At 41.6% G+C, this 21,538-nt stretch overlaps 1 protein-coding gene across 2 annotated transcripts in view; it reads right to left on the reverse strand.

Moving 5' to 3' along the window:
- tmem94 (transmembrane protein 94) overlaps positions 1-21,538 on the reverse strand; it is a 51,102-nt gene that overhangs the window by 4,022 nt on the left and 25,542 nt on the right. Inside the window, exons 7-31 of one of the 2 annotated variants that reach the window (XM_050059986.1) lie at positions 19,941-20,092; positions 17,970-18,072; positions 17,761-17,847; positions 17,382-17,498; positions 16,386-16,442; positions 13,327-13,431; positions 11,747-11,920; positions 11,338-11,553; positions 10,893-11,205; positions 8,909-9,082; positions 8,417-8,519; positions 8,035-8,243; positions 7,750-7,931; positions 6,686-6,818; positions 5,634-5,749; positions 5,425-5,524; positions 5,087-5,195; positions 4,059-4,251; positions 3,890-3,967; positions 3,674-3,759; positions 3,468-3,549; positions 1,920-2,083; positions 1,611-1,705; positions 1,404-1,497; positions 211-381 (exon numbers count right to left, since the gene is read on the reverse strand). In XM_050059986.1, coding sequence (XP_049915943.1) covers positions 211-381; positions 1,404-1,497; positions 1,611-1,705; positions 1,920-2,083; positions 3,468-3,549; positions 3,674-3,759; positions 3,890-3,967; positions 4,059-4,251; positions 5,087-5,195; positions 5,425-5,524; positions 5,634-5,749; positions 6,686-6,818; positions 7,750-7,931; positions 8,035-8,243; positions 8,417-8,519; positions 8,909-9,082; positions 10,893-11,205; positions 11,338-11,553; positions 11,747-11,920; positions 13,327-13,431; positions 16,386-16,442; positions 17,382-17,498; positions 17,761-17,847; positions 17,970-18,072; positions 19,941-20,092 — 3,413 coding nt within the window. The remainder of the gene's footprint in view (positions 1-210; positions 382-1,403; positions 1,498-1,610; positions 1,706-1,919; positions 2,084-3,467; positions 3,550-3,673; positions 3,760-3,889; positions 3,968-4,058; positions 4,252-5,086; positions 5,196-5,424; positions 5,525-5,633; positions 5,750-6,685; positions 6,819-7,749; positions 7,932-8,034; positions 8,244-8,416; positions 8,520-8,908; positions 9,083-10,892; positions 11,206-11,337; positions 11,554-11,746; positions 11,921-13,326; positions 13,432-16,385; positions 16,443-17,381; positions 17,499-17,760; positions 17,848-17,969; positions 18,073-19,940; positions 20,093-21,538) is intronic. The other variant, XM_050059987.1, reaches the window with a different exon arrangement.

The raw sequence follows: 21,538 nt of genomic DNA on the forward strand, positions 1-21,538 counted from the left end.
ACGAAATAATCCTGAATAATCCACACTGATCCTGCTGCCCCCTCCCTGCTTCTTTCTGCCATGTGTTGCTCAAGAATCTACCATGAGTCCAAATCACTGAGTCAATGGGTTCAACACATTTACAATATTCCTCTTTAATTCCTTTTCTCCATCACTACTTATCCATCTAGAACAGATTTGTCCTACTTCCCTCTGTGTCTGGTTTCATACCGTATCTCATGTAGCTTCACTACTTCGTTGACCACCACCACCAGCAGCGGGGACAGAGAGGCCAGCAGCCAGGCCAGCAGGGGTATGTCACTCAGGTTAAAGGTCAGGAGGCTGCCCTGGTCCCGCCATAACTGGTAATCCACTGTGGCCTGAACAACCTGGCTGAGCAGACTGGAGGAGAGAACAGTGTGAGGGTTGATAGGGAAATGTATACAGAAAGGCTCAAGAAGGTAAGGCTATTTGATTTGGTGCATTTCACTAAAATAAATACTGCAACACATAACGAAAAATAGCAACTACTACGCTGCTCTGAATTGCTTTCCGGCCTGTTCGTGAAGTTGAGCATTACACAACAGTAAAAATAACAACAGAAGGGCATACTCATCTGCTGCAGAGCCATGTACACAGCTCTTCTCTACAGCCATTGGGATAGGAGTGTATATTCTATTTTTAGCGGGTTTTCCCATGTTTAAAAAACCTGTTTGCACATGCTTATTCTGCTCAGAGGTAAATCAGGATCTTTTATATACTCTATGTATGTGCAATTTTATGGCACTATAAGTCGGTGGAAGTAGCAGATTGTTAAAGATCAAGTCAATAAAAACGGTGCAAACCAACACTGCTTCATTTCAACATAAACATTCTCATCTCCTTTGTAAGCTAGGACTGCGAGAAAAAAAAAATCCCTAGAACTTTGTTGCGTGTACCTCCCCAAAAAAGTAACTGCACCCTGTGGCCCAACAGCCAGACAGGCATCTATCAAAGATAACTACAAATCAAAACCTGCTGTAGTAATTTAGAGCAGGGGTGGTGTTACCCCCTTGCATCAAATATTAGTCAAGTTTTATTTATATAGCTAAATGTTACAAATAACAAGTGGGGGGGGGGGGCATTCTTAAGATGTCGTGTACAGAATGTATAAAACCAGCTTTAGTCTGTGAGTGCAGACTTAGCAATTAAAATATGTGCAACACAGTACAGCTGTAGAAGCTGGGTTTTTCTTACACAGTTGGAAGATGTTTACAACAGGTTTAGGCTCCTTGAATGAGCTGAGAAATGTAAAAGGGATATTTAAGAAAGGAACTGAGACAGCTGTAGTAATCTAAATTATATGAAACATAAGCACATCCAAACTTTTATTCTGTGGAGCAGGAGTATAACTTAGCAACTATCCAAAGGAGATGAAGACTTACACAACAGGTACAGTGAGACACCACCAGGTGTTGCTGATGGGATTCTTTCTCCACAGAGGCTGAGATCTGTGGACGTAGCTGAGGGAGATCACCACTAAAAATATGAAATCGAAGACAAACAGAAGAAAGGGGTTGATGTGAATAATGATAAAAACACGGGCGACTTTGAATATCACTGATTGTGCAGATGGTAGAGTGAGGTTCTACCTGTGTGTAAGACCAGGAACCCTGCCATGACCTTCTGAGTCAGCAGCAGGCCATTGGACAGTTCACTGAACCAGTGAGGAGCGTCAGCTGAAGAGCTGTAGTCACACACACAAACTATTGATTAAATAGGTGAATAAAATCTGTATTTTAAATCAGATGTGACTTTCAGTCAGCTGTACGAAATCATTCATTTTCAGTATCAAATCATTCTAAAATTAACAGTGATACCTTCAAACAAGCTGTCAACAAACAAACCTATGAATGAACAGCTGGTGGCTTCTGACAGGGGGACTGCAGACTTTCTCCTACCTGGCTGTGAGTATATGAAGGCAGTTGACAGTGGTGTTGTCAGCTAAGGTGGAGTTGCTGCTTCTGAGGCAGAGCTCCTGCAGGGTGAACCCAAAGGCCAGCAGGTAGGCACACACTGTCAGGCCAAACTTCAACAGGAAACAGCCAAGGAAGTAGTTCTGGGTCTGGTCAAAGAGGACAGATAACATGATGATGATTTACAGCCTTCAGTCTGTTTAGTAAAAGATACAGATCAGTGGCAGGAACTTCTTATTCATTAATATTAGGGCAGAACAGAATGTCATGTTTTATATTTGAAGTTTTTGTTGAGATTTTCCAATGAAGCCCCCAATGTCTGTCGTTTTTGCTCGATTGCTGCTAGACCGTCCCGTTAAAGCTATTGTTAGTATCTAATGAAAATAACTTTCTTGCATATTTACTGAAACTTTGCCACTGTCATGTTCAGATTATTATTTTAAGTTTATTTAACATTATTGAAAACATCCCTACAGAGACAGACCTTTTTGTTAAGGAGTAAGATCATTTTTGTTTAACCAGAAACAGCCCCAAAATTGCTATCACCAAACCCACCAGACTCCATTAAAATAAACAGTACTTTTATCACCGTAAAACTCACCTTATTCAAAGTCAACAGAAACAAAATTTAACTCACAAAAGCTTCTTTCAACTGTTTCAACAATCACCGACTCTTGTTTGGTTGAAATAAACCCTTAATTTACAAAGACAGATGGGCTGTATACACGCTAAAATTGCTGTTAATTTAAATGGAGTCTGGTAGAATTGGTGTTTCTGGTTAAACAAAAAGGATGTCACTCTTTAACAAGCAGGTTGACCTCTGTAGGGATCCTTTCCATAAGTTGTCACAGGCTTAAAATAATAACCTGAGCCTGTCAATGGCAAAAACAAGCACTTAAAGTTGACATGCCTTGACGTGGTTACATTGCAGCAGTTTCGCTGCTGTTGGTTGACCATACTGGGATATCGCCTTCACTAAAATGGGACGTACAGATGGAGGGGCAGACAAGCAGAAAACACAATGCCTCTGGCAACAGCTGTTGCTAGTGCGGAGGCATAAAAATGTGGCGGTCATTAACAACCATTTTAAGAGACATAGACATAAACAGAATGTATTTGGGAATATAATAACAACAATGATAGATTATGCATTCATTATTATATTGTAATAAATCAAAATAATTTACTAGCAATAGAAACTAATTTTTCAAACGCAAATAACTTGTAGAGTAGATAAAGAAAAGATAATTAACAGCATTCAAAAGAAGGCAACTGAGGTAGAATAGATGTGGAAGTGCAGGCATACATTATTTATCTTTATCAAAAGCCTCAAAAGAGCAGAAAGAGCAACTGTTTGTTGTCTGTGCTATTGTTCATTACTTAAATTATTACTAGTAAAGTGTTATTTTGAAATATTTTTGGTTTAAAGAAGTTTCCAGTATCACGATACAGTGTGTCCAGTGTAATACACTGGTTAACATGTGTTACAGATGAGCAGTAGATGTGAAAGGTTTGACTGATTTGTGATCCTACCTTCCTTGGAATTGCATCTAGGTTCTTCCCTGTGGCAACTGTCATCACTGAACTGTCTGGTGGCTTCCCCAAAAAAGACACACTATGAACACAACACAAACACACCATTAGTATGACACCCTGTACGGCACAGCAAAATAACACTGTTATTAGTTTGTAGATTTATAGTATGCACAGTGTGTGTGTGTGTGTGTGTGTGTGTGTACCTTAGCAGTGGGCAGCTGAAGCAGGACAGCCAGAGGATGTCAGTGGTGTTCATGGGAGGAGGGAGCTGAGCTAGACAGGCAAAAAACTGCAGACATACACCAGGGCGCTTCATTTATATATTCATTACCATAAATGTATGTAAATGACACAAGTATTTTTACATCAACATCTAGGCGAGGGCAGCGTCAACATCAATATGACCTCTCCTCTCTCACCTGGATAATGACCAGACTGAGCTGACACTGCAGCAGGAAAAGGAAGCACTTGCGGATGCCGTACACTGTGTGTCGTGCCTGGAACAGATTCACCAAAAGGCAGATTCATTAATACATTTGATTACCCGCTCTGACTCATAGAGTTTGTGTGAGTCAGTGTGTGTCTTACCTGCTCTATGAGCTTGACCATGCTGACGCTCTCTCCCTGGTGGAAGGTGGCAGAGCAGCCCAGACTGTTGAGCTGTCCGGAGAGCCTCAGAGGAGACAGACCTTCAGCGTCTCTGTCGTTAAACCCTCCTCCGGTGGCATAGCCGAACGTCTCCCACGAACACTGAGAGGGGTACAGAGGGTCCAGAGCGATGCTGTGGAGGGAAGAGGTGGATAATTCACAAGTGGACAAATCAGGATTATACTCACCTGCCCTTCAGGGGTTAGTACACCCAAGTTACAAGAATACATTTTTCACTTACCTCTTGCAGGAAAAAAACATGCAAAACTTTTTTTTTTTTTGTCTCCACAGTCGTACAATTTGTTTTTGTATTAAAAGATGACACTTAAAGTTTCAACAACATCTCTAACAAATTATATAAAGCGATGCCACTAAATGCAAAAACTGCAAAGTGGAAGTGAGACTGCAGCTACAAGCCTGAAAAACTCAGCATACTTGTTCTTGGCATTTCAATCTGTAAAAAAAAATTCACACTGAATGGGATCCAGGACTCTTGCTAGAGGGAGCGTGGATCTGCACTGGACATTTTTAACATTTTGCCATTTCTCTTCATTCCTTTTTTTCCCCAATAAGGCAATTGGCATTTAGATTCCTCTGTAATGATCTGCACCTGTGAATTTATGTGCGTTAAATGGACGCCCTCATCCCACACCCCCTGTTCTGTTGATTATCTAAACCAGGCAGACTGGGAAACAAGATTCTTTAAAAAAAAAAAAAAAAAACTGCTGTTGTCATTCTTTGATGCTGTGAGTGCCACACAGTCCACTGTATTGGGTAGGTAAAAATCTCAGAGACAGATATATCAAAAACCTGAATAAGAATTACCCAAACTATCTGCATGGCTAGATACCACTAAAAATAATTAAGGAAATATAGCTTTCAGTTGGATTCCAAAAATTTAACACATTGAACATTAATATCATCATGAGTTTTAATTGATAGGATGTACTATATTACTGTGTGTATACCTGAGGTCACTCTGTAGGAACAGGCGGCTGTTGCGGAAATTGGCGGAGCTTCCCAGACAGCATGTAACCTCCCTGTTCTCCTGCATGATCTTTATCATCTCACACATGGCTGTGAAAAAAAACCCATTAATGTCAATATCACTATGAAGCAAACGGTGAGTTTATCTGGGAAAGAGACGGTCATTCAGATCATTTCTCTCCAATGAATAGGCCTCATTAATTGACACTGCTATCATGACTTTTCCTCATGAGAATCTACTTCAGTCTTGAGGGGCAGATGGAGACAACAGAGGGAAACATGGTGTATGACTTGGTGTATGAACAGAGAGGAGACTCACTGTCAGGGGTGCAGTCAGTGAAGAGTGGCACCAAAAGAGGCACATTATCAATGTTCTTCAAATGAGGACGAACCTGGTGGATACCACGAGGTAGCTTGGCCTGAGGAAGAGCAGGGACAGAAAAATGGGAACTCAGGAATAATGTTACTTACTGTGTTTTAGAGAGATGTGAGCAGAAGCTTTGCTGGTTTCAATAAAGATACTGTTACCCTGTTGCAGTCCTCCAGAAAGCTGGGCACATCGCTGTCTGTGGGCTGGAAACTGGCCAGGTCAGAGTGGGCTTCCTCCTCTGGTAGCAGCGGACCTTCTGCTTCATCCCGAGAATCTGTGGCAAACATGAGGAGAGCGGTGTGAAGTTTGAGATATTCTCAAAAACCCTTATTTTAGAACTAGCTTTCACAGAGATTACTTGTTGAGGCTGGAAAGTCAAAATTGATACAGAACAAGAGATGTTTTTTATTCCACGCATTCTTCTTCCTTGTCAAAACCTGCTGCCAACATAACCCACAATGCAATTCAACTGTCGACAGCTGGTTCTGCGATTCATGTGTGTTATGCTTTCAAACATGTAGTCTTTTTCACATATAGCAAACTCCTTGAAGCCCAATGTACACTGTGTGATTTTGGGGTTTCCCAGATGAAAGATGACCAATGTGAAAGAAACGGGGTGATATCTTTGGTCATGGTCACAGTGACAGAGGTTCAAGGATCGCTGTTGTCACAGCAATCAAAGATAGCCTTGGTTAACATTCTGACAGTGTCAGAAATTTGGGATGACCATCTCACTGTGTGACTGCTTATCTGACCTACGTCTGCTAACCAACCAATAGAAATGCAGTTTGAAATGACACACTGGCACTACACCCAAACAAACAGACGGATAGCAGCTCGGACATCGTACATTGTAGTCTGTGTTTCAGAAGGCACTGTCATCGAACAGTCTGCATATATCAAACTTGATGTCATACCCAGGTTTATCAGATCCATGTTGCACAGTGTGGCTTGCAGTAAACTTATAAAATTGCTAAAATCTCACGGTCTGTAGGAGGGTTAACACCTTTAAACACTCTCTAATGTGTTCAATCAGTGGAGCTTCCCTTTAAGCATTTAAGTCCTGAGACAAACTATAAACAGCTTCTTTGAAAATCCACACTGAAGGGCAAATCGAACCTGCAGTCAGCAGAAGAGTCATATAGTGCATCCCTGTTGTAAATGGAATAAAATGAATTTTAAGCGGAGTTTGTACAAACACGTCTGGTACCTTGGTTCAGGTCTTCATGCAGGGAGCCCTGACTGGGGCTGGATGGAGCTCCATCACAGGGACTGTCTCCGTTTGGGGTCAGAGAGATGTGACAGTTCCAGCCTGTCTCTAAACCCATCTTCTCTGCGAAAACCTGCACAGACACAGAAGGAGCCACATAAACAAGTTCTCTCACTCTTTCTGATGCACTGTATCCTGCTGCTTGGGACATTTTGTACAGATTTTCCAAAGCATGTATCTTATTGTTTGTATACACTTTCTACATGTACATATTTTCATTCCCTTGTGTCTTAATATGTACTACCAATGATTCTTGCACTGCGTCTGTGGAGCAGCTTAGCCGTTGTAAGTTTCTCACCTAAAACTGTTTTGTTTTTTCATTTTTAAGGATGGGATCTTAGCATTTTTACTATGATACATAGTACTACTGCTAACAATTGACTGATCCTAAGTCCCGCACCCCCTGAGTTACTGTTGCTAGGTTGAACAAGCTTGACAAAGAGAAACATGGTGATGCCAGTTCTGTTCAGCTGGGTGCCACAGTGTTTATTAGTTTCTGGGCCTCAGGCAATATGCTTCAAGAAGCTGACAGCCAGGACTACAGTGTGTGATGGAAGGATGAATTCATGATCTTAAATTTTATGTACAAGGCAAAACAACATTGAGGCTAGAAGCAGGGACCGAGGATGACGAGAATATTAGTAAACATTTCTCCTGCAATGCCGGGTGTGTGTCCCCTCTTCTTCTGGGGTAAATAACGTAATCTATATATTTATTAATGACTACAGACTGTGGTGCCGACCTAACATTTGTCTCTCTTTACTGTAGAAATTTACTTAAAAATATGTCAGCAGCCAACCTATCTGTCCTTTTCCAAATCTCTTCTGTGTCTTTAACCGCCTAAAATACACAAGGTCAAGCACTGGGTGATACTCTTGTGCATGTGTACGGCCCTTTAGAGGCCCTTTTCATGCCCTGAGGACAGCGTGTCATACTGAGATCACTGTGGCCAAACTAAGCACCTAGATACTATCCAAAGTTCATATGAGCTCATGTGTGTTTACCTTGCTGCGGAGCTCATCCTCCATGGAAAAGTAAACAAACCGGATACAAGCCGTGACGAGGGCATCTATGAGCCGGACTGTGTCCAGCCTCGCCTGGAACTGGGAGGACACCATGCCCATGAAGATCTGCCCACTGAGGGCCTGAACACAGTCCTCGCGCTCCACACCCTCACCTATACCCTCTGGAGACATGACGGGGACAGGCAATGACAGGAAAAGATGAATGTAAATTATATAAGTTACATCATCACTGTAACTATACGTCGCTCTGTCAGAAACTCATACCGTCAGAGCTCCAGCTGTTCCTGCACGAGTTGTGTTTGATGGGGGTGGTGGAGGGCAGCTCCACTCCAGAGAAGAGGCAGGGACCAGGGGCCAGCTCCACACACTTCCCATTCAGCTGGCTGGACAGAGATACTTGCATTGGCTTGTAGGCAAATGCTGAGCAGTAACCTGACAGACAGGCACGCTGGTAGAAGTCCAGAACCTTCTTTCTGTAACAGGAGAAGGGACGGGTGAAAAAAAAAACAAGAGTTACAAATGGATAGAATGCTAGTAACATGGATGATATCGACAAGAAGTTCATATTGTGATTTCTTTGACACTTCATGTTTGAGTGAAGATTTAAAGCAGTGAAAGTGAAAATGATGAGTGTGAGACACTGCACCTGTCTGAGCCTGAGAGGGGATAGATGTCAGTTCCATCCCAGAAGTCAGTGCAGGCCTCCAGGATGAGGTCGGCCGAGCCGTGTGACAGCATCTGGACGTTATCTGCAACAGAAAGGTCAGTGTGAATAAGACTGGCTTTAAAACAAGTCAGAAGAAAAAGGGACATTCTTTCATGACGATTACATTATCGACTTATTGTATGATATATGGACACGATCAATTTCCTGACCTCGACACTGCCCGTTGTTTTTATATGCGTGTTTTCATAAGAGTGTCATCAATATTTAAGTCATCATGAAGCCAGAATAAATAGCAGTATTTTTCCGACCATTGTAAGACTTGGCTGCAGCCATTCTAAAGATTTTCATCTTTCAAACTGACACTTGAAAGATGACACAGCGTAGCTTACTGGTAGCCTGCAGCTGCACCTTTGGACTGGAAGAAGTACAATCCAGCATGACATGTGTAGACTGAAGTGTGTGTGGACTCACTGGAGGAAGAGTCTCGTACGAACAGGGAGATGAGGTGGGAGATGGGAGGCTGGCGTTTGGTGAAGTAATGAAGGCGGCGGGAAGTGAACTCCTTAGTCTTCTCTCCTGATGGCAGCTGGTACAGAGCCAAGTGGTTCTCCTGTTTAAACAGCTCCCTCGCACCAGGAGTGAACCCTGATACACACACAGAAAAGACAAGAGCTGTTATCTGAAAGATTTTAACAAATAATTTGATCCGGTGTGGAAAAATCAGTTTTCTGCACACAAACCATCAAATTTAAAGAGGGAAAAAAATTTTTTTTCCTACATAGACAATTACAAGGCGTCTACCTCTCTCAATTTCCGTCCCATCTTCAGCTCTCAACAAAACCCTGACTCTGTAATTGATAACTCTGATTACTCTGATTTCTGTCATTTGTATCTGCAGTTGCTGCATATGGTTGCTGCAGGTACCTGTAACGATTTTTAATTTATCAATTTATTTAACTTTTATTTTTTTCAATTAGTTGACTAATCTAATGACTAATCATTATTTTATATTGTTCTAAACATTATTTTGTTATTACTTAATTAATATAACAATTAATTTACCCTAAAATAAATATAAAAAAACTTGCCTCATAAATATTTACATATTTTATTCAATCATCTTTCTTAAAAACAATGACAATAGCTGCATATTTTAAATTTGTCAAATTTCCACGTCACTGTTGTGTTATGATAATATTGATAGTAATAATAGGCCCTCTGTGTCAGATACCTGATCAGAAAGTCATGGACCTCAATTTCAGTAGGATTGCTGTGGCACATTAATTAATTTAATCACTATATGTCATAGCAATCTTCAACCTGAACTGTGGAATCAGTATTTTTTCTTAAGTACTTGACTTTAAACTTAAATGATCATGACATGGATTTATTTCATCATTGGAGTCATATGCAGTGTAGATAATTACTGGAAAATGTATTTTTGCATCAGTGTGGGGCGAGGAATGTAACTGGAACAATTTACAGAATGTAACAGAAGTCACAGACTGTAACATCGGTCTGTAAAGTTAGCTCAAGCTGTTTTCTCACTCATGTGTGCCTCTTAAAGTAAAGAGAAAATAGAAAACACCTAAATAACGACAGAAGACTGTGCATGCTGTAACACTAGCTGCGGTGCCAAATATAGGCTACTGATAAAAGCAAATAATTTAAATTAGGAAGTAAATTAATCAAAATGAAATATGAAAACAGGACATAAAACTGTCTTATATTACAATTGCTTTAATTTTTTCTGTACTTCCAAAACAGGAGGAGATCTACATTTGTGTAAATATTTGCCGGCAGAATCAAATTGTTTTACAAGATATTCAGTATATCAGTATTTGTCATGTTCTCAGTCTCAAACATACTGTAGCTTAACCAGGTTATGTGATCTGCTACTTCAGGACACGTTAATAAGAAACATTAGTGGGATCACTACAGAAAATTGCAGATAAACCTATAATATCTGTGGATTCACACAATCAACACAACTGTAACAGTGACAGTTTGGACCAGCAAAGGAAATTTCTGCTCCAAAGTGACTCGCAGTTCTGTCAGGTGAAATACCCCCATTCCAGTACAATAATGCAACACTGCAGCAAGTTGTGGCTTTACTTTATCATTAAAGCCATGCGAGTGGTAGATCTTTGTTCACAGTGCTCAGACATTTACTCTAGGGATGGGACTTTCTTCTCAGATGAAACTTATCCATAATTCATGTTGCGTGGGTTGACACTCAGATTAGATTTTCCCTCTGAAGAAAACTTCAGAGCTGAAATCACAGTGCCAGACCGTCTGAATAACATCGGCCTGATTGCTGTGTCCTCGTAGGACCTAAGAAAAATTCAAACTATGGGGCAAACCAGGCCATGGTATTAAAAAAAAAAAAAAAAAACTTGCTTTAAACTGGCTAGATGTGAAAGCAGCACTGAAAGCAGCATCATTCCACACTCACCTATGAGTCTGGAGAGCTCGCAGAGCCCCCAGGGGACGTAGACGGGCAGCACGGTGCCGTGGCTCTCCTGCAGAGCCAGGTTGGACAAGTGGTCAGAGAAGCGGCAGAGCTGCTGGGTGACACTGGCGTTGCAGAGGTTCAGCATGATGTTGAGGCCCAGCGGCTTGAGGGACGGCAGGTGGCATTGCCAGGAGAGGTCGTCAAACTGGATGCTGGCGGGGTTCTGCTGGTCCTGCGACAGGCTCAGCATCTCCAGGTGGTAGTCACACACAAAGTCATCAGCCTCCGCCTCTGGGCAGCCCATTGCAAAGTCCTGGAGACATATGAGACAGAAATGATAGGACCTAAAACATCACAGCACAGCAGAAATCATGACTTCAAACAAAACTGTCACTTGTTTCTTAACTATCTGATACAGTCAAGACGTTTCATTTCTAGGTATTACCTGGGCCTGGTCATCCTCGCCTCCCTCAGTGTCATGGCTGAAGCTCACGTTGGATCCAGAGTGGTGTTTGGTGCGAGTGTGTGCAGGCTGGCAGGCGCGCCGCGCCCGAAATGTGTCAGATGAGCGAGCAGTGTCATGTGATGTCTCACTGGGTTCAGGCCCATCCCCCACCTGGGGCTCTGCTGGTAGACAGAGCAGAGCCTCCGCCTCCTGGGCCTGTCAGGGATGGATACAACGTTGTGTATTATCAGCTGATCAATTCCTGATGCCTATAGTCAGTTTCTACTTAAAATAACAGATCACATGCCGTACCGCTCTCTGTATTTTTCAAAATTGATTTACAATCCCCACCGCCAGGCTGCTAGTAAGGCTAAAAGCAGCCTGAGAAAACACACACGCACACACACACCTCATCCCTGTCATCATCTGTCTCCACCCGGCAGTAGGAGCTGACCGACAGGTCGTCTCTGAGATCATCCTGGCTGTTGTGAGGTGGCTCCACCCGTCCACTGAAGAACAGCACAGTCTCTGGACTGGGGTTAGGCCACGACAGGATCCCCTGCTTGTCCACACAACACAGCACCTAAAATACATACACACAGAAGATTTACAACCTACACACATAATATAGTTCCTAAGTGCATGTATGTAAGTATATTAATTGTTTGTCATTGAAAAGCTACTGCAGTCAGACAGACATTGTTTTAAGTCAGTCAAAAATAACTGCAACCTCCACCCCATTTCATGCTGCACCCTGTGTGTAGTTCTCCACACAGGGTGCAGCAGTTAACAACACAGCTCAGTAAAAGGAGATGGTTTGTTTGATGAAGAGTTGGGAGGTGTGCAGTATCCAACAGCTCACTGTGGCTCCTCCTCACTGACCCCATTACTCCATTACTGCAATATTTAATGGATGCATTTTTGTTCAACAATCACAACAATGGTCAACAGTAACACTTGTGACAAAAACATCACATTTCCTGTGACTGCTTCACAATAAAAGACACCCCAATGTTGAGCCAGCTGAAAACTTAATGTCAACTAGCAGCAGTAAATGTTTTGAGTGCATTAACAGTACTGATACCACTGTAGGAGAGTCAACAGTTAACAGTGAGGCTGATATCAGTAACATAAATTATAAACAGTAATGTTGGATTACATGCTGCATTGTTTCCTGTTTATTCCTTGTGTGTGTGATTGCAATTTGAATCCAGCGCTGGAATGGCGGACTCCGCCACTAACAATGCTAACTTTTATGGTGAGAGGTAATTTCTTAATGTCAATATACTTGTTTAAAATAGTATTTATTAGGGATGTCATTTTCAGTTGATTTCACTTTCAAAATCTCGACAATCTTTGACTGGTAACTAACCAGTAATTTTTTAAGAAAAACACACAAAATGAGGTCAAATATAAGAGGCCTTTTTTTGTACGGTGCTCCACTGACTCAGTGAACTTTAGCGCCACAACTTGAAGCACCATCCATTACAAGGTAGTGAAATTTTAATGTTTTGTGTGGTAATGTGTTGCCTTAATTTTATTTTCTGTTGGCTTTGTTGACAGACAGCTAGTTAGCAGTGTTAGGGGACATAGTGCTCACTGTCCACCCTCTGGTCTCCACTGGTTAGTTAACATTAGTCTCTACCACTCTGCACTGCACCAGCTGGGTCAGGTGGGAGCTGGCTAGCAGTGTCACTTATTCACAATTCCAGCTGGTAACGCTGTCCCGGTGGCTAGACAATGTTGCTGTAGACACATGGTGGCCACGCTCTCCGGTTGTCCCAGTGAGTAAGCAGCTTTATTTTGAGCCACAAAACCCCTTTGCATCATTTTCAGATTGTCTTCATGTGAAAACAACATCTGTTTTCTGTTGATGTGAAAGGTACTATGTAGATATTCAGTGTGGATCTGGATTTAAAATTACAGGACATAATCACAATTAAAAATTGCAATAAGATCTCTTCCCTATATCTTCCCCATAATACTCACAGTGACAGATCCCAGAGTGTGTAAAAGGCTGGAAGTATAACAGAGTGTCTGAGACTCTCCCTTCAGGACGCCAATCAGGTGTCTCCACACACAACGCAGCAACTCCTGCACACAAATGTTGAATTAAGTTAGAAAACTGCATTCTACTGCATACCAGAGTACAAAAATGTGGGCACATATAGCTTATTGAAATGAAATTCAAAGTATATGAGTAAAATGATTGTCATAAATATAGTGATTCAGTTATTAAAATGGACAATTTAAAAAAGTAGCAGGACAGAAGCAAACTGAGTAAACAGCTCAGCCTAAAAGCCCCAAACCAGCTATACAAGCCTTAATCAGCTGTGTGATTGGGCTGCACGGAAAGATAAAGGACAAAGATTCTATACTACAGTGCTAGCAGCACAAGGCGAGGAGGTGAAGCCTAGTGCAAGCTGCAGCATTCTGTGAGTGCTCCAACACATCCATGCAGATTTTGAGTCTTTTAGATGGAATCCATGATGACTGCTTGAGCGAGGGATAAACTGGAAACAATCACAACCTGCCCTTCCTTGCCTCCTCTCTTTATCACACAGAATGAATTTTTTCCACTCTCTAGCCGAGGGCTGGTAAACTAAAGTAACATGTACATTAGGTATGTAACACAAAGCTTCTACCTGTATCGAATGGTTCCTGTTTGCACATTTAATACAGATATAAAAACATCAATCACCTTGATTGCTTTGGTATTGAAAATTGTCTGATTATGATGACAATGACCCAGTTTACACCTGGTGTTAACATGCCTCTATGGTTATCCAACCACAATTGGACAGCGCTGACTACAAGTGTAAACAACCACCAAGATCCAACCACTTGCTGAGGTGGTCTAGGACATATTTGACAACTAATCTTTTGTAGTGTACGCTAATGTGTCCTCAAACGTGCCCGACAAGGACTGCGTCATCAATGCAGGATGTAGTGGTTGTTTTGAGAGACATTTAGAGCTGCGGGTGCATTCCTTTTGAAGCCTACACGACACGCCCTGCTACAACTTATTATAATATAGTAAGTATTATAATATAATAAGTTGTATATAAGATTATTAACAAATATTAAGCTAAACATAGCAATAATCCATTTCATAATTCATAATACACGAAGACAGGATTCACCTTATAAGTAACGAGATGTAACCCTTACCTTAACCCTAACTTTAACCAACTCTCTTTTAATCTAAAACTTCATAGCTAGCTAAATGCTATCTAAGCATTTTATTTCGGGCTTCCACTTTCAGATCAAGAGGCTAAGGGGGCTGATCGTGGACTGACGTGTGGATATGGTGGATGGGTCACGTAGCTGCTCCAGCCACAGCTATAGCCACTCTGGCTTTGGTGACAGGTAACGCTCTGTAACTTGCCCATTTTACAACACGTGAGACGAAGTGTTGCGTGACCGTCCATCAATTCGCCCTATGGAGGGAGACATGTTGACAGCAATGTCTCTGTATCAACACAACTGCTAACGTGACTAGCGAGAATGCTAACAAGCAGCTCACAAGAGTGTGGACGTAATAATTGTGTGTGGGGCCCTTGGACTTTCTCGCAAAAGTGACGTAGACACGTATCATGTGTGATTAACACAGGTGTGAACAGTGATGAATGTCAGCTTTCCACTTGTGTTCTGATCACCAAAACGCACATTAGTACCAGGTGTACAGGCTCAATGAGTTGAGATTTGAAGTTATAATTTCTAGACAACTGATTTATATTTACCCTGGATGGCCATTAAATATAGCGTTAAACCTAAGCACACGTTAACTACAACGTTGTTTAATGTTAAATTTCTGTATCTGCTACATAATAACGTCCAAATGTATCCATGGCTTGCAGAAACAGTACATTGTCAACTTTCCTGTTATTTCTTCTAGTAATGGTCTTGACTAAACATCCAGACTTTGGAGAAAAATGTTGCACACTCATGTGTAGAGTATTGCAACAGGCACCAATAAGGAGCATGTTGGATGTGATTGTCTCAGTCCAGTCAGTGTCCAGCAGGGACAATAGCGTTCAAACCAATTGCATTCACAATACTAGCATCTTCAAAGGCTAACAGCCAGAGCAGTGACGTATATTATGAACTGATCTGCCAAATACAGATTTCAATCAGCATTTGATGCTCTGACCAAGTCAATAATATTTTCATTATAATTCCAAAGCAGATAAGGAAGGGACACAAGAAGAGGAAACCCTGAAATTTTACCAGCACAGGGCCATACTGGGGCTGATTTCCAGTCATGCAGTGCAGGCAGACAAGCAGAGGTGGAAGATCAGGCACAGATTCAAGTGAAAGTCCCTCTCAGGATCTTCTCTCCCCTATAACTAACACTTGCTATGTATTTTGGAGTAGTGCCAAAGCAAGAGACAAAACACTGATCTGTGATGATCTACTGATGACTGCTGATTTGCTTGTTCCCCTTTGAGCACTAAGCCCTGCAACGATGGAAAACGATGATTGGGTTTGGTCAGGAACTGTGAGAGGACGTGAGAATCGAAGTTGTATCCATGAGGTGAGAAAATGATCTTAAAGACACAGGATTGACTGTTGAGATAACAAGTCAAAGATGACTGGAGCATAAACTTACATCCAGAGGTGCTCGGTCAAGACGTGTTGACTGATAATCCACAGATGAAGAGTGACCAAAACCAAAGAGTCAAAGGAGAGAAAATAACATGTCGTGCCAGATGAATAAAAAACAGAACGCAAAGCAAAATGCTCATAGTAAGCCAAAAAAAAAAAAAAGAAAGAAAAGAAAAAAGTAGAGAATGCATGGAGAATCAGAGAGGTGATCTGATCAGAAGATGTCCATGAAGATTTCCATGGTAAAGAAATCAAAGATGTGATGGAGATTGAGGGTGAGGGAGTGGAGGTGGAGGGTAGCGAGAGCTGTGTACGGGGGGTTCCAGAGAGGGAGTTGCAAAAAGGGCGAGGACAGCAAGCGAGTGAAGGCAGGCGGGTTCAGGTGGAGTTGGGAGCCAAGCGAGTGGAAGAGGGGAGAGCGAGACAGCGAGAGATTATACCTGGGAGGAAACCACTTCGGTGTAGCTGCTTAGTGTGTCCTCAGAGAACTTAGCAAGCTGGGGTAAGAGAAGAGTCTAGTTAAAACACAGAGGGAGGCCTTTGCTGTGTCTCCTCTGTGTGTGAGTGTGTGTGTGTGTGTTAGGGTTAGACTGATACTGGTTTCAAGATCACTTTCACTATTTCTTAATAGCAGATGCCAAAAGCTAACATGTAAAAACCTCTGAAACAGCATAAAGTGAAGTCAGTAAACATTTAGATGACATCAAAGAAATTCTGTTCTAGTGTCTCTGTGCTTGAGCATCCCATTCTGACATCCCAAAGACACTTGCAGTCTGTTTGAGTATTTAATGCTGAGTGAGATTATATACAAACACTGGATTTGGTTAAAGAATGAACTATTGGTTAAGCATCACTTGTAATGGCAGTACAACTACTGTTTAAATGTATATAGTCAAATTATCTCCACTGATTTCTGCCCTTCCTATTCACAATAAGAGAAATAAAGCTTCAAACGCAAGACAACAAACCAGGCAAAAGCTAGCTACTGCAAATGCTCCACTGTTAATAAAGCTCTGAGTCTGAGCCTAGATGCTGCTCAAACACAGCCAGTGGACATACTGTGCAGATTAAGGCCTTTCCATAGACTGCCTGTATAACATTTATAAATTCATTGTTTAATATGTAATTCATTATCATGCTGTTTAGCAACATATCACAGGCAGGAGTACTCTACTATTGATACTGACCTTGTAAAATTAAACCAAGATAAGAGTCTAACCCGTGAGAGTGTGTGTGTGTGTGTGTGTGTGTGTGTGTGTGTGTGTGTGTGTGTGTGTGTGTGTGTGTGTGTGTGTGTGTGTGTGTGTGGATATTAGTTAAAACATTATCATTAGTTAGAACACACAATCCTCCATGTTAGTAACTTAAGCAGTCTTTTCTGCCAGCGCACATTAGAAATGTACAACTGTGTGTGTTTGAGAGTGTGCGTCCCTCACCAGACCAGCTGGCGACGCGCGGCTGAACTCAGCAAGGACCCTGGCCTCTCCGAAGGCATTCAACAGCACCCACATAACAGGGAAGAGCAAGGGCAAGATGGGCAGGACACCCATCACCTGCAAACACAATTTCACACACTTGACATCACTGTCCAGTCATCTCGATTTCATTTATCATCTCTCTGAACCATATCAGTTAATGTGTAATTCAGTATGTGTATTATCAACATATAGTGAAAGAGTTTGACTTAGAAATGAAAATTAAGTATTTCGTGTGCTTCTCAACTGATTACACTTCAAATATCAGCTGGTGATGGCAAAATACTGTACACACTGCAGTTTTTGTTAGTTACACATTTATAGTTTTGCATGACTGTACCTGAAGTTGAAAGAAATTGTAGCAGGTAGGGGTGAGGCTGGGTGCATCACAAAAATAGCGGATTGTGTTTACTAGCAGGAATGCCACCTATAGGGAGAGATCATTAAGACACTGGTGAGGAAAAGATCATTTGGGCTGTTTAAAGCACAGAATAAGTGTTTTTGAATATACTGAGGAGATAATTTAGAAACTCGATGTTAACTACTCACCAGAACGATAGGACAGACTAGCTTGGTGATAACGGACTGTACTGTAAACCTCTCATTATCTAGAACCGTGATTGGTCGAGCCAACGCCATCTCCAAACTATTCCTGTTGGGGAAAAAAGAAGGGACAAAAACATTATCTTTATTTAGGTTAAATACCAGGGGTGTAACGATCCATCAGTCTAGGTCGATGTACTGATTCAATGATCACTCAGTATGTTTAAGGCCTTGTTTACACGGACACCGATACAAATAAAAACAGATTTTTATTTATCCAGTAAAAAAAAATAATTCTGGGTTTACATAATCAGTTGTGAAAACGATATCCCTGTTTACACGAAAACGCAAAAACAGCAGCTTTTTGCTGCAATTAGCATGCCAGGCCAGTAGGTGGCGATACGCCATATGTCAAACACCATAGGAGAATGTTCTGAGCATGCACAGTGATTTGTTTTCCTCTTGGCGCTAGTGATAAAAACAATGATAAACTACATTTTAACCTTATGTAGCATAGTTAGCTGCTATACACTTACTAATATTGGGCACCGCAGACGTCTTTGTTCACAGATGTAGCAGTGATGTTGATGCAGCAGTGCTAGGTTCATTTGTAAGCTTGTAAGTAGTCCCAAAAGTGCTAACAAAACGTAAACAACCCGGCATATATCCGCCATTGTTGTTGTGGTCACCGGGCGCCTAATGGTCATTGTTTTCCAAAATCTCCGTCTATCCTGTTAACACGTCTCCACAGAAAGGGATATTTTAATAAACTTTCACTTTGGAAGCTGTTTTTGAAAATCTCCGCTTTCATCGAGAAAAACGCTGGTTACGTGTAAATGATAGGTGCAAACGCAAGGATAAATACCCGTTTTCAGAAATATACGGAACCGTATAAACAGGCCCTAAATGACATAATAAAGAAATTGATTTATTGTGTTACACTTTTTTTTTTTTTTAGTTTATTTTTTGGGGCTTTTTGCCTTTAATAGACAGGACAGTGTGAAATGGGGAGAGAGAGTGGGGGGGGGGGCGACATGCAGCAAAGGGTTGCAAGCCAGAGTCGAACTTGCGACCGCTGCAGTGGGGCATCGCCTCTATAAATTGGGCGCCAGCACTATCCACTAAGCTACCGACGCCCCAATATCATCATCTTTAAAATATGCCTTTATTTTGAAATTCCTATGGCACGTCTGTGTCACCATCAAACAGCAGCAGGCGGATAATGACACGCAGCCAAGAAAAAGACAACAAGGATATTTGCTCCCCTTTTGGGAATAAGTCAGTGGTGTGGAAATAATTTGAATCTTGGAGAAAAGACAGGTCAACAGACAAAACACATGCCATATTCAAACAATACTGTTACAAGACAAAAAACTCATGAAAGAAGACAAACTTTGCCGGGCATCTCACTCCGCTAACTTGTTCTACAGTAACATTATCTCCTCTGTTTCAACAATATTAGGCTGAAAAAAAACGTGCATGTAGGCTGAAATTTAACCATGCTGTTCTGTCGACAGATGCAATAACTTAAACCAATGATGAGTAAGAACAGTATAAATAATAGATGTCATTTGTTAAGTTTAGTAGAGGAAAAGTCCGCTAGCCGCTATGCTAATTTGCACAACGTAAAAGTGCTTAGGCTAAAAATGTTGACGAGCAAGAAACAACTGTTTTGTGTTTCATGAACCTTGACAGTAAGTATGGGGCTGAATTTAATACTTTTGTTCAATGATCTTGTTGTTAAGTCATGTTTTTGCTTTCGACCACTTAAACGGTTACAGTTATTTACAGCTATTTATGTGTTGTTGCTTTTCTGTGGCCTAAAGCAAAAAAAGAAAAATAAATTGTAACTGTAGCTGATGTGTCTAATGGGCATATGACATCATCTCATATCGATGATAGGCCCCTGACTAGAATCACATCAGTTCAAATTACAGACTCTGAGACATAAGCAAATATCTTATATTTTTTCCCTACCGGACAATGTCCAGGACTGGAGTCCGTACCACTCTGAAGAGACGGTGCTGCTGGGGGCTCTGGGGTCCTCTCTTCTCATTGGCCCGTGGCGAAGGAGGAGGCGAGAAAGGGGGGAATAAATCTCCTGGCTCCAACACAATGTGCTCATCATCCTGAGGAGACAAAAATAGATAAAGCTGGTCACACAATTTGGTTTTAAAGGGTCACTCTGTATCAACTGACCAACTGTCTTGTTTGGCTGTTGATTGGTGACAATCAGCTGTTGCTGCTGTTCGATGCAGTGCTGAAGGACCGTCCCCGTGACAGGTTCTCCTCCTGTTGCTCTCTCTGCCAATGGCGGTTTTCAGGGAGGGCCAGCAGGCCCCCCTGCCGAAGAGTCGGAGGGGCAACGTGGAACGCGGAACTAAATCGTCTCAACCAGTTGCCAGTCGGACCACTTAAAGCGGCGCACCCATTGAAAACATCAGTAGAGAATTGTGTGGCTGTATCTAAGACAACTCTTAACCTGCACTGCAACACACAGCACCATTGAAGTAAGCTCTGAAAACTTACTCGTTCTCATTTGGCTCATGGTAGTTGCATGTCACATCATGTTGATGTAGCCATGTGAAATACGATCTGGAGTTTTCATGGGTGTTTTATTGTGAAAACTGACCAGATACTCTCGTCTTTTCTGCATCGGACTTCCTGTTTGACTCATCTGGTCTGTGCAAATTGACGTGCCGTCACGCGGCGTCTATCAGAAATAGACCCGACACCTGTTTTTAGCGGAGCAGAGCGCCGAGCCGCTTCTAGGCCACGGCTCGGCGGGGGGCAGTAATTTGTGTCTGTTTGTGTGTAATTAATTTAAGTCTTACCTTTTCTTTTCTTTTCGTATTTTGTATTGTTTTGCGTATCTGTAACTGTGTTTGTGAGTGAGAGTTTTAAAAGAATATTTTGTCTGCACATGATTTAAAATAATAAAATAGCCCTCCATTAGTACGTTAGTCATTTTTCTTTCGATTACTGAAATGTTAAACCACTAATCCTAAGCCGTATTTTAAGTGTAACCCTTCAACATAACATATCACTAGTGTTTTTTATCAGTAAAAATAGAACATTTTTCACATATAAAAAGCACAAATATGTTGAAATCTAGGCATATTCTGCCATCATAACTTGGCTCTCAGAATTCCCCAGATTGATGCCTTTAAATAAAATAGATACAAAATTTTCTCCCGGGGGAGCATGCCTCCGGACCCCCCTACAGGGTTGGATGTAGTCTCCAAAAATCCTGTGGGAAACACTGATATACATATATATATGTACATATATATATCTTATTGTTCAGGGGCCTCATTTATAAAGCTTGCTTACGCACAAAATGGGGCTTGAAAGTGGCATACGGCACTTACTACGCAAAGGTTGTGATTTATAAAAATAAACTTGGCAGGAGAATGTGCGCACCTGTAAGCAAACTCTGAGTCATGCGTGCGCACATTTTGGAAGACACTGGGAAGTGGCGATGCAGACGACGAGGTGGAGAAGTGGAGTCAGATTTTTATTGATGTCTCACACAAATTTAATGTCACGCTACATCCACCTTAGATCCACGTTAT

This window comes from Epinephelus moara, chromosome 13 (genome assembly GCF_006386435.1).
Source record: "Epinephelus moara isolate mb chromosome 13, YSFRI_EMoa_1.0, whole genome shotgun sequence".
NCBI lineage: Eukaryota > Metazoa > Chordata > Actinopteri > Perciformes > Serranidae > Epinephelus > Epinephelus moara.